The following is a 12,562-nucleotide window of genomic DNA, read 5'->3' as shown; positions in this document are numbered from 1 at the left end:
TCTGCTTCCCTAACTAATGCAGTCTCAGGTCCCGCGCAATTGGATTGGAGCAGAAGCTGTGCTCCACTCACCAGAAGTCTTAAGATCCTGTGGCCAGTATAGCATTCTTAAAATAGTGGAAAAAATCTATCACTAGTGTACATGCTGCTTAAAAACAGGGCTCAATGTTAGCATAATCATCTCTCGTGTTCAATAGCCATGACACACACCCAGAAAGTCAATGCGTACTAGAATTGTAAAGGAAAGACTAAGATAGAAAAAACAACAGCAAAATAAGGGGCGAGGGCAAAAGATTGCAGTAAACACATGCTCATAACCCCAAAGAGAGAACTGACTGGCTACAAAGACATATCTATTGCTTCATTACTTCCTCCTATCTCAGAATAGTTCCGTTTCTCTCTCTTTCTTCCTTTCTTTCTCTCTTTCTCTCTCTCTTTCTTTCTTTCTTTCATATTTACCCGTGTGTCTTGTCTGAGTGTGTATTATGGTGTGAGGGTGTGGTGCTCGCATACCGTCTGTTCCATGGGTGGCAGTCAGAGAACAACTGACTGGGACTGGCTCTCTCTGTCCACCATGTGTTTTTAAGATTGAACTCAGGTCATCATGGGGTGTGGCAGCAAGCACCTTTACCTACAGAGCCCTCCTGCCGGCCCAGGAAATACTTACCTAATTCAATTTGAAACTGAAGGTAAAAATTCTCAATACAGCCAGTCTTTAAAGTCTTTCTCTGCAAGTTGCCAAAAGGAGTCCCAGCAGGGACCAGGCTGTACAGGGAAATCCTGTACCTTTGACCTGAGGACACCTATCTCCAAACACTCTCAGGCCTTCCTTTTTCCTCTGCTCTTGTGGTTTGGTCTCAGTGCTTCAGCGTCTCCCTAATGGATGGTTCAACTCCAAAGCCATGGATACGCTGAGATCCCAGTCACAGAAGCTTAGGGTTCCCATTATGCTTATTATTATGCTTTTTGTTAACTAGAGGATAAGGCAACAATTTTACCAGAGGTAAAAGGACTTTTCAGTGCATTTCAAAGACATTTAACAACATAGTAGAGCTATCTGTAGAAGACTGGGCCCTTCATTATCAAGTTGTAAAGAACTCTTTAAGTATCATGAGCTCCTGCTGTCCACTGGCAGGGCAGCTTGTGTGTCCATCTTGAGGGATTTGGAGTTAGTTGGGCACTGACTCTGGGCTCTCTATTATTTGGACCCTTTTTCCAGAGTCAGATGGATTGAAAAAAAAAACATCCTGAAATAGACTTTGATGTGCCATTCTTAATGCTTAATAGCACTGAGATTTGTCAGATAGGCCAGACCACAAAAGCCAGTCCAGACTCACAGTGTTTTCACTTTGTTTCCGTTACCTCAGTTAGTAGGTAAGGGAAAATAGGAAGTCAGAGACTCCTGCAACTGTGATGATGCCTGGTCTGCGACCCTAGCCTGATGACTGATTCACCTATATATTTGAGGATGCAAATGGGTTTCCTTGTTTCTCATGAATAGCATGCTCAGCGTGGCTCAGGAGGTAAAGACATCTGCTCGAGCCTCACAACCTGAGTCTGAGGCACCAGGAACCACGTGGATGGAGAGAACTCACTCAGACAGTCATCCTCTGGCTCCCACATCCCTGCCATGGTGGGAGTGTGCATACACTTACACATGCTGATGCACACACAGAATCAACAAGACTGTGACTTTAGACATCTTTAGGAAGTGCCTCTCTGCAGTGTTTGGTAGGGAGCCTTGCCACTCCCTATGCTTGCTGGGTTTAGTTCTTCAGTTGGGGCAGACAGTGATACGCTGAAATCCACTTCCTCAAACACAAGCTTCTAAGAACAATTCTTACCCTCCTTTGCTTTTTTCTGGCCTCTGGGAAACACATTTTGTTTCTTTTCTATGAAAATTTATGTGGGGAAAGTGGTCTAATGAACTGTGTGTCCTTAGAGATGTTCCTACTGGAGTTGTCATGTCTGCTGTAAGATAGTGAGTGTCTCCTATATGTAACAGAAAGGATGTGCAGTCTCAAAGGTATGGTTGCCCAAACAAGACTTAAAAGATGGATACCACCAGTCAACATGCCAACATGGAAGGGGGAACTTGACCTCCAGAAGAGTAAGAACTATAGACAACTGAAGGCTTCTGGGAGAGGGGACAGAGTCCTCCCCAGGGACACGCCCTGCTAGGTTAACTAATCCCAAGAGGCCAGCCCTAAACACGTGAGGATACTGAATGATTTCAGAAGGCTGTATTTATAAATGTACCCACATATAAATAATGATTCAAGGATTACAGGCTGTTGATTTGGGGGATTGGGAGTATATGGGAAGAAATGGAGAGAGGAAACGGAGGGACGAATGATGTAAATACTTGTATATGACATCCTCACTAAATAATTTTAAAAGGGAAAAATAAATGTTATAAAAACGTCAAATTAATAGGACTTTGATTTCTTTGTATTGGGCCAGGAACAGGCTTTTGCCTCCGTATCCTTTTTTTCTCATCCAGAATGTATACTTCAGTTAACATTGGCAGGCTTAAAAATCCTGTAAGCCTCTCTAGATTCTGGCAAATGTATTTTCAATGTCAGCTCCCACACTGTTCACAGTGTTTCTCTAGCATAATGAAGCCTTTGGCCATTGTTGCTACTTTGAAAATCAAAGCTTTTTGGTCTCTAATGGAATGTTTATAAAAATGCACCATTTTGAAATTTGCTTGGGAAAAGGAAGTAATGTTAGATGATACTTAGAAATCCCTCTGGCTTGCCTTGGCAATGTTTCTTTTAATGTTATGTACTCTGGAAATATCTGGAATTAGTAGAAATAAGAGAGTATTAAAATGAAAAGATAAATAAGCACTTGTGTTCATTGTCTTATTTCCTGAAAGTTTGCCATTATATGTGTATACTTGGTTGTTTTTTGTATGATAGCTTTTATTAGCTTTTGCCAAATTTAATAGAAGTGTCTTGGAATCACTAAAGCTTACCTGCCCCGAGTCAAAAATTCAGTCTTTTACTCCAGTGAAAAGGGAGACTTTCTGGGTGGAGCTGTGAGAACCTCATGCCTGTAGTTAAAAGGCTGTGTTGTATAAAGTCTGCAGTAAAAAGCTATATGCTACTCCATCCTTTTCCTTGTAAATCAAAAAAAAAATCATATGTATGAAATGTATCTGTCTTAATAATGTAGCGACTCTCATACTTACACATAAAAGGACAGAGGATTTAGCTTGTTCATCCTATAGTATTGTAGTACCTTAATGAATGGACTAATGTAGCTTAAAGTAGGAGGCTTATATTTATATGAGATATTTAACAAGGGACTGCTGTATATCAGGAATGATTCTAACAGTCTAACAGTGAATGCAGACCCTGAGGCCCTCTACCCTCCTGGCATATTGACTATAATAGAGGAGCCAGAAGACAAATCGGTGCCCATGGATTTGACTATTTCTGGCAGTGTGCTCATTAGCATAGTTAAAAAAAGTTCCATCACTTGGTATTATAACCTTGTGTGAAATGTTAAAATGGCGCGTTGGTGTTCTCAAATCACTGACTGATTGATCAGAAAAGAGCCTAACTTTTTCAATGAGTTTTGCTTTGCTTGTCCTACTTAATTGTCTGAGGCTGACGTCTGTTAGTTCCCATGGCACTTCAGCTTTTCTCCCTGAAATGATGGGAAAATATGACTAAGAATATCAGTAGAACCTTTGTTACATTTAAAAATATGCCATTTAGTGGGGCCCAGGGAGATGGCTCAGTGAGCAAGAGCTCTCTGCACAAACATGTGGGTCCAAGGAAGTATTCCTGGCACACATAAAAAGCTCTGCCTGGCCACAGATACTTCTGTTGGAAGATAGGAGGACAATGGGAGTCTCAACCTATCCAGAACACAGCAAGCTCTAGGTTCCTTTGAGAGATAAGGCAGAAAGTGAGAGGATACCCAACTGTCATTCTTTGGCTTCTGCAAAGCACACATACACATCTGTACCACACACAACACGCATACACACACACACAGTTTGGTAGCTTCTGATGTGTTGTCTAGTAGCATTATTTGATTTTAAACCATTTCCTCTTTTTTTATGTGAAGATGTCTGTGTTATAAAGTCTGTACTTAAAGAAATGAATCTCTGTGAGTAAATGTAAGGCTGTCACATTTGCTCTTTGCATTAAATAAACATGCTACACAGTTTTCCCATTTAAAAACATGCAGGTTACTTGATTATGCCAGAGTGGTTTCAATCAGGAACTCACAAACATGTTTGCAGAAGGCACTCCGATCTTTGTCCACCTTTCTTTTGCAGAACTATGGCTTTGCTATCAACTATATTTAGAAGCCAAATATTTTTTTAACAAAGAAAAACTCTTGACACTGCTTAACCAAATTCTCATCGTAGCAAACTTTGTCTTAAGATGAGGAGGTTTGTCCCTGTAGTCTTTGGTTTTATGATGTCCTTGCTTCTGTCTTGCAATTCAGAAGCTGAAGGCAATGTGCTTTGGGACTTGCGTTAATTGCAGTGAGGAGATCAATATTCAGCAGTTGTATCTTTTAGAGCCCTTTCTACCCTGAAATGTGATGATTCTATATTTACCTTTGCTCTTGCCTTTTTCTGTCGGTAGCAAGAGAGCACAGATCATATGAGTGCTATGCTGGAGAGAAACTGGGCCAGGGGTTGAGGAGGTGACAGCATTGGGTGGCTGTCTAGAACATACAGTTGACTGTACAAGGTACAGTTGCTGATGGCTTCTTGTACTCTTTCATATGGTTTACTGATACGTGGTCTTAGTTTTAATGATTTTTTTCAATTTGTAATTCTATTTATGTATAGAAAACTTAGTGTACGTTTAACCCAGTTTGGTGGTGAGTTCTTTAGCCTTTGCCTTTTCCAGCTTGGCAATGCTAGCCACAGACTTAGGACCCAGGACGGTGCCTTCACAGTGGCGGTGGATCTCATCATATCTGTCATTATAATTGGTCCTAATAGCTTCCACCAGCTTAGCCAGAGCACCCTTGTCTTCTGAGTTAACTTGTGTGAAGGCAACAGTGGTACATGTCTTCCTGTGGATCAGGCTCTCCTTTCCCTTGATGATGTAATAAAGCACCCCCATCTTTTGACACCAGGCAGGCAGGAAAACCACCAGCTCAATGGGGTCTCCGTCATGGGCAATCACCACTGGCTGAGCCTTCTTGTGCTCCACCAAGGTGGAGACTGTATTGACTTCTGCTCAGAGGACAGGTGGTCTCTTAGTTGGGATGTCCCCTTTGGCAGCAGCTTTCTTCTCAGCACAGGACAGTAGCCTTTGCTTCTTCTCTTGCTTTGTCTCTGGCGTGTATGTGTGAGCAGGCTTAAGCAGCTGAGTAGCTGTCTGCCTGTCCAGGGCCTGGATGAACTGGTTAATGGCAGGAGGGACTTTGAGCCGCTTATAGAGGATGGCTCTTTGCCACTGCAGCCTGATGTAGTGAGGCCATTTGATGAAGCGTGTTAGATTTCTTTGGGACTGGATGTCCTGCCCAGTGCCAAAGTTCTTGGGCCTTTTCTCAAACAAAGGATTGACCATCTTATTGGCCTCCTGTTTCTTGACTATGGTGGGTGCGGAGGCCACCTTTTTCCCCTTGGCTTTCTTTCCTTTGGGCATCTTGCTTGGCTGGAGGAGAGAACAGTTTTAATTATGTTTGTATTTAAGAAAGGGTAGAAAAAGAATAGTTTTTAGAGCCTACCTCCTCAGATACCTTTCTAAGCACAGACAGCTCTCAAATTCTTAGCGATCAGTTAGTATGCAAGTTATCCATGCTAAGGCTCGGAAGGAGTTTGAGGAAGGAAAGGGATTTTTCATGGTATCCTATAAAAGTTTCCTATAAGAATCCTCACTTGTCATCAGATAGAATTAATGAGCTTGAGTAGTGTTAATAAGTCTGTGCCTCCAGCCCCAGGTGCACTCCCAACCTGTACTGGCTGCTCACAAATTGTTTTCTCCACTGAACCCAGTACCCATTCTTGACAGAATAATGGAAAATAGATAGTACCAGGTAACGAGTGCATTTTTGATATTCTTTCTAGTCACTCTCAAATATACCCCTTCAGAAAGTATAAAAATGTTTTTATGCGTAGTATGTTGGAACCACAAGCACTGACTTCGTATTTCAAAGTTGGAAGAAATGAGATTGATGGCCCACACAGTTGTAAAATGCAGAAAATGGGAGAGGTGGAATGACTTAAAGCCCAGTGTTGAGAAAGGCCAAGAGAAAGCTTCATATCAGCAGCGACTGTAATTGAAAGGGTCCAAATAAGTATTTAAAACCTCCCCTCCTGAGACGTCTGGATTTCTGAATTTCAAATTGACATTTTATGTTTGACAAGGTGACATTGTATAAGAAATGTATTGTAAAACACTGCTGTGCGATAGGAAAATGATTGAATGTAAATATTTCAAGATGTGGACCACTGTTCAAATGTTATCATAAATCTTTGCCATTGTTTTAGGGGATAACTCTTCATGCATATGCGAGCTGGCTAGCTCGCTCGCTCTTGGAAAGGAAGGAAAGCATCAGTGCGTTTCTGCCTTTGTCTCAGACACTAGTCTGACTTTACTACCAAAATGTCTTACTAGATTTTGTGGTATTATGTGCTTATTATTACTCATTATTAAGTATGATCATTTTTTGAAGGTACTGTACTAGGATTGCTTTTGTCCTACTCAGGAAGTGTTCTGAAATCTCCTTTACATGATTGAAATTGTCTCTGTTATGTGCGTGGGGACAGTTTACACTTAATCTTACAAAGAAAACAGCCTGAGCCTTATCATTAACCATCCTTCCATTCTTTCCAGGTTTGGAAGGTTTACAGTTGCTGCTCTTCAGTCCAAAGTAGAACAGTATGAACGTGAAACCAATCGCCTCAAGAAAGCTCTGGAACGAAGTGATAAATATATAGAGGAGCTAGAGTCTCAAGTAGCACACCTCAAACACTCAGAGGAGGCCAAGGAAGACGTGGATGCCCTGCGCCAGAGGGCACCCTCTGCAAATTGCAAGGGGCCCAATGGCAGTGATGAGCTTGGACCACCAAAGAATCAGAGTGACAGTGCCAGAAAGCAGGCTGGCTCGGCCAGTGCTTCTCACCTGGCCACACCTTCTAGCAGCAGACTAGCTGACTCCAGTTCTGTCAGACAGGAGAGCACCAGCAGGACTGAACCAAACTGTCCCCAAAACAAAGACAGATACCCCAAGCCCACAGAACCTCGGCTGGGTGCAAGAGAGACTCCGATGGACACTTATTTGGAAAGAGAGTGGGGCAGCAAGCCAAGCGACTGTGCACCTTACAAAGAGGACGAGCTTTATGGCCTCCCAGCTTCCTGCACTCCCTTGTCACTTAGCTGCCTTCAGCTGAACACTCCAGAAAACAGAGAGAACCCTGTGATCAAAGCAGGGAGCTCCAAAAAGCATGCAAACCATCTCAGAAAACTGGTATTTGATGATTTCTGTGATTCTCCAAATGCCTGTAATAACAATTCTTCAGAGGATGATAGAAGGGAAAATGAAAAGAAATCAGACTGCTTTGCTTCCTCAAAGACAGGATTTTGGGATTGTTGCTCCACAAGCTATGCCCAGAGCTTGGAATTTGACGGTTCAGAGGGAAACGCAATAGCAAACTCTGTTGGGGAGATACCTTCAAAATTGAGTGAGAAGTCAGGATCATGCTTGTCCAAGAGACTCAGCTGTATCCGCTCCCTCGAAATGAATCGAACAAGAACATCCAGTGAGGCGTCCATGGATGCTGCTTATCTCGACAAAATCTCTGAGCTGGACTCCATGATGTCAGAGTCTGACAACAGCAAGAGCCCTTGTAATAATGGTTTTAAATCGGTGGAGGTGGAGGGGCCCTCAAAGTCACCTCAAGGCAGGGAGTTTCTCGAGGAACCCGACAAGTTACAAGAAGGGAGTAAATTGAACCTTTCCAAACCTGCTCTCACAGCTGACGGGTTAGAGAGTGGGGGTGAGTGGAAACCCAGCTCTTTTTTTCTCCTTTCTCCAGCTGACCACGAGATGAGTGAAGATTTTTCTCTCCACTCCACTTCTCATTCAGGAACTAGTGAGGTCAAACCCCAAAACTGTTTGTTTCAGACAGAGTTTTCCCAGGGTGTTCTGTTAAGCAGTTCCCAAGGATTATTTGAGGATCAGAGGTTTGGATCGTCTTTATTTAAGATGTCCTCAGAGATGCAGAGCCTTCACAGCCCTCTTCAGTCTCCGTGGTCTGCTGCCTTTGTGCCTGAAAAGAGGAGCAAGAATGGGAACCAGTCAACCAAGAGAAAGATACAGAGCAGCCTTGCCAATGCCAGCCCTTCCAAAGCCACCAAAAGCTGACTCACCGGGGGATAGCCTTGCAAGGGGTGGGGGTGTTTTCAGTGTTACTGTAGTCACTTCATGAAGGTTCTATACAATCCTGAACTGATAATTTCAGTCAAGTGTCAAGTCAGAATGGTGGGTCATCTATCTCCAGGGTACTGCATCTTGAAGAAACTGGTCTATCACTCTCATTTGGTCATCTTTTTAACCAGAGAGCTTAGGGAGACGATCGGATTTGTCTCTGTGTTGTTTGTTCTGCTTTTAAGGAATGTTGTGTGTATCTGGATTGGCTCCATATTGCTCTCTCAGATCTGGCTTGTTAGGAATGGTGGCCTGTTAAGGCTCAACTGCCTTCAGAACTTGTGTTTCTTAGAACATTTGGTTTTGTCTGTTCTGTTCTTTAAAGCTTTTCCTAGAATGGAAATGTGTATTCCTCATTTTATTTGTGTTTAATGCTGGCCTAACTATTACCAAGGCCATGCTGGAGAAACGGCACTCCGATCTTAGAGGATTCACTGACGGTTTCTTGGGTTTTATATAGATGTTTACAATTTGTTATATTGTGTTCTGTCCATTTTGTATGCCTGTGCGGTGCATGTGTGCGTGTGTGTGTGTGTGTGTGTGTGTGTGTGTGTGTGTGTGTGTGAACTAGTATGAAAGAACACATTGTTTGTATGAAAAGACTTTCAGGTCGTTTATATTTGCATATTTTTGAACATGTGTATGGGTGTAAAGTTAGAATCATTATGTGTTGGAAGGCAGGCACATCAGCTGGGTTTGGAGGAACTTAAACATCCTAGCTTTTTTTTGTTTTTTTTTTTTGTTTTTTTTTTTGTTTTTTTCCCAAAATGTGTAGGTAGACAGGCCATCTGTGTCGCAGGGAGCCTTTTTGTGTAGTGAAGTTCTTGTTTGCATGTTACTCTCTCTGTGGCAACCGTAAGCATGGGAGCCTTTTCGCTTGCTCCATTCTCCAACCAGAGGGAAAAACCCTCTTACTGGCTGGTGAATGTCTATTATGTAGGACATTTTTTTAAAATGAGAAGTAACAGGTGTGAATGGGGCAATGTGAGCGTGAAGCACAACTGTTAGTGTAGGATTTAAAAGTACGTTATTTTAAACATGTTTGGTATGCCAACATAGTCTATAAAAATGTCTGTATGCTAATAACTCGCTTATCTAATGTGTGCTGAACATTTTACATGTATTGTTTTACCTTAGCACTGCATGCTTTTTTATGTGAATTAAATAAAGAATGTCATATACACTACATGCTTTTGATGTCATCATGGATAATGGTTTAGCCTCTAAAGACCCCGAATCCTATTTTCATTTCATGTTATAACACAGCAGTTGACCAACTATGGATGTAAGGTGAGCCACACACGTTTTGTTTATAGTGCAGAGGCTGGGGCCCAGGACCTTGTGGATATGAGGCTGGTGTTCCAGTCAGTTACAGCACAGCCATACCCTGCAGCTGTTTTTGAAAGGCCTTGGAGGAAAAAAAAAAAGTAATATTCTCACTATGTTTTTTTAGTAAAAGGTACTCCATCCCACCCCACCCCACCCCAAAAAAAGAGAGAGAGATGAAATTCAAATTGTGTTTCTAAATAAAGTCTTAATAGAACAGCTACACTCTTAAATATCTGCATGTGCTTTTGACAAGAACAGGAAGCTGAATACTTGCAACAGCAACTGACTGTGGCTCACAACCTAAAATATGTACTGTCTGCCCTTTCAGTTAAGAATTTGCTGACCCTTGTTATAATAGACTCTGAGGATTCAATGAAACCATAAAAATACAATAAATCACTTTTATGATCTAGAGAATCATGCTCTCCACTTTCAGAAGTAATAATAATGGGGTGGGGGTGGGGCTAACAGGATAGTATTTGTTTTATCATACATATTTTCCAATAATTCATTTCTTTGCCATGGTAAAACTAATGGGATTGTTTCAGAGCTAGTGGCGATATGTCTTTGATGATATGGTTATACATTTAGAATCCATGTAGAAATTTAGGGGATTTTTGTCATGATAAGTATGAGTGCTGTGGCCTGAATATCCCCCCAAATTAGATATATTAAAATCTAACCCCCAGGTAATGCTATTAAGAGGCAGTGCCCTTGAGAAGTGATTATGTCATAAACGAGTGGGGTTAATGACTTTGTAAGCAGAGTAGAGGGCACTTGCTCAAATCTTGTGGACATAGCTATAAAGCCCATTTTATTCCTCCACAAAAGGTGATCATTCTATAAGATTTGACTGTAGTCACAACGTCATTCTTCCTTACTCTTGGTATCTGATTTCATACGAAATAGGCAGCTTCACAGATTTGTAAACATACATTCTATGTCCAGTCCAAACAAAACTCTTTTGATGGGTTGGGGGCATAGTTCAGATGGTAAAGTCCTTCGCTAGCATGACCAGTGGCCTGTGTCCCAGCACTGCATGTATCCTATGTGCTGGAGCACACTTATTGATCCTAGCTTTGAGGTAAAAACTAGATGATCATAAGTTCAAAGGCAGAAGAGATGACTCAGTGATAAAGAATACTAGCTGCTCTTCCAAAAGATCTCCATTCCATTGCCAGCACCCATATGGCAACTCAAGACTTAACTACAGTTCCAAGGAGTCAGTCCCTCTCCTCTGGCCTCTGAGGGCACCAGGTATGCTGGTAGTACACAGATAAAACACAGGCAAAATAACCACACACATACAACATGATAATTGATTTAAAAACTTCATCCCATCTAAAAGTGAAGTCTTCTGTTTTATTGAATCATCCTTAACTACAAACAACTTAAAAGACAGCCTAGAATCCACAAGACCCTAACTCAAGCCTAGAAACACAAGACCCTAACTCAATACTAGAAACACAAGACCCCATCTCAAGCTTAGACTACACAAGACCACAACTCAAGCCTCTAATACACAAGACCCCAACTCAAAACACACACTTGAAGCTGAATATTTTTTTAGCCTCTGTTTCATAAAATCCACTTTCAAGACTTTGCATTCATTCAAAGTCAAGCAGAACTCGCCACCACATGGCTCAAATGACAGGAAATCAGAGCTTGGAGCAGTTGTCTAGCTGCAGACGGGGTTAGCTTCCTTGTCCACGTTTGTACAAAAAGGGGTGTGTTCAGAATTTCTTGCAGATCCTTTTGAAAGCATCTTGGGAGTGTTTGTGTCTAAATAGCATTCAATTCCTGCCTATTTTCCTGAGTCTAGTTTACACTGAGGCTCATTGCAGCATGTGTAAACCCTGTTAGGTTTGAAGGTTTGAGTTAGGATGTCAGGCAGCACAGCTGTTTAGCACACAGTGCTTTAAAAAGTTCACAATAACTGCCATTTGTAAGAACTAGGTCTTCCATATTGGTTCATTTCACTAATGCCATGTTAGGAAAAGATACAGTTAATTCGGACAGTTTTTTTTTTAATATGGGGCAGTTAATCTCTAAAAAGTTATGTCTACATTGCTCTCTAAAAATGTTAGAGGTTTTCTGTCATAACAACATAGTCCCCTTAATTGCAAATCTTCATCCCATCTAAAAGTTAAGTCTTCTGTTTTATTGACTTAGCTAACACACACAGAGCACCTGAAAATAGACTAAGCTTTACTGCTCTCTGATTTCATGTCTGCATTGGTTCCTCTCTTTGTTGGTACCTGTGCTGGCTTGAAACAAAGGTACCATTTACCAAGAGAAGATCTTGATCTTGGGCTATGTAGTGTTTCAGGACCCTCTTTGTTGCTACAGATCTGATGCCTTCTAGTTATTAAAAATGTAACATATACCGGAGCTTTTCTCCCTTGTTCTGTACCTGTGGATGCTATGTGTAGTGAGAACCAGATTGAGATAAAACAGTTCATGGTGTACAGCCTGTTAGACTAGAAGACTTTTCCAAAGCCTAGCAGAAGGTCTTTTCATTCCTGTTTGTGGAAGTCCTATGAAGCAGCCCTTGCCTATCACTGTGTAACCTGATCCCCTTAATAATACTTGGCAGAGAGAAAACCTTTTAAGCAATGATCTCAGAGTGCAGAGTGAACATTTATTGCCTAATTCTCGGAACTCTACTCACAGAGAGGAAGCATCTATTAAGGTGCAGCTTTAAGAACCCATCTGGAGCTCAGCTAGGGTGAACTCAGTTTGACCAGACAGAGGCAGTCTAGAACTGCAACGCCTTGAGTTGCAGTTCCTCTTTTTCAGATAAGGTCTTTGGTGCTGTG

General features: G+C 41.7%; 1 protein-coding gene and 1 pseudogene across 1 annotated transcript in view; one reads left to right on the top strand and one right to left on the bottom strand.

Moving 5' to 3' along the window:
* The window catches only part of Rnf219 (ring finger protein 219), a 46,942-nt gene extending 37,345 nt beyond the window's left edge, over positions 1–9,597 (top strand). The window contains exon 6 of the mRNA XM_021182114.2: positions 6,821–9,597. Coding sequence (XP_021037773.1) covers positions 6,821–8,351 — 1,531 coding nt within the window. The 3' untranslated portion in view covers positions 8,352–9,597. The remainder of the gene's footprint in view (positions 1–6,820) is intronic.
* Positions 4,838–5,635, bottom strand: LOC110309450 (annotated as a pseudogene).
* Positions 9,598–12,562: the final 2,965 nt, after the last annotated feature.

This window comes from Mus caroli, chromosome 14 (assembly GCF_900094665.2).
Source record: "Mus caroli chromosome 14, CAROLI_EIJ_v1.1, whole genome shotgun sequence".
Taxonomy (NCBI): domain Eukaryota; kingdom Metazoa; phylum Chordata; class Mammalia; order Rodentia; family Muridae; genus Mus; species Mus caroli.
Note: the sequence above shows the minus strand (reverse complement) of the source record. Positions and strands in the feature narration are given on the sequence as shown.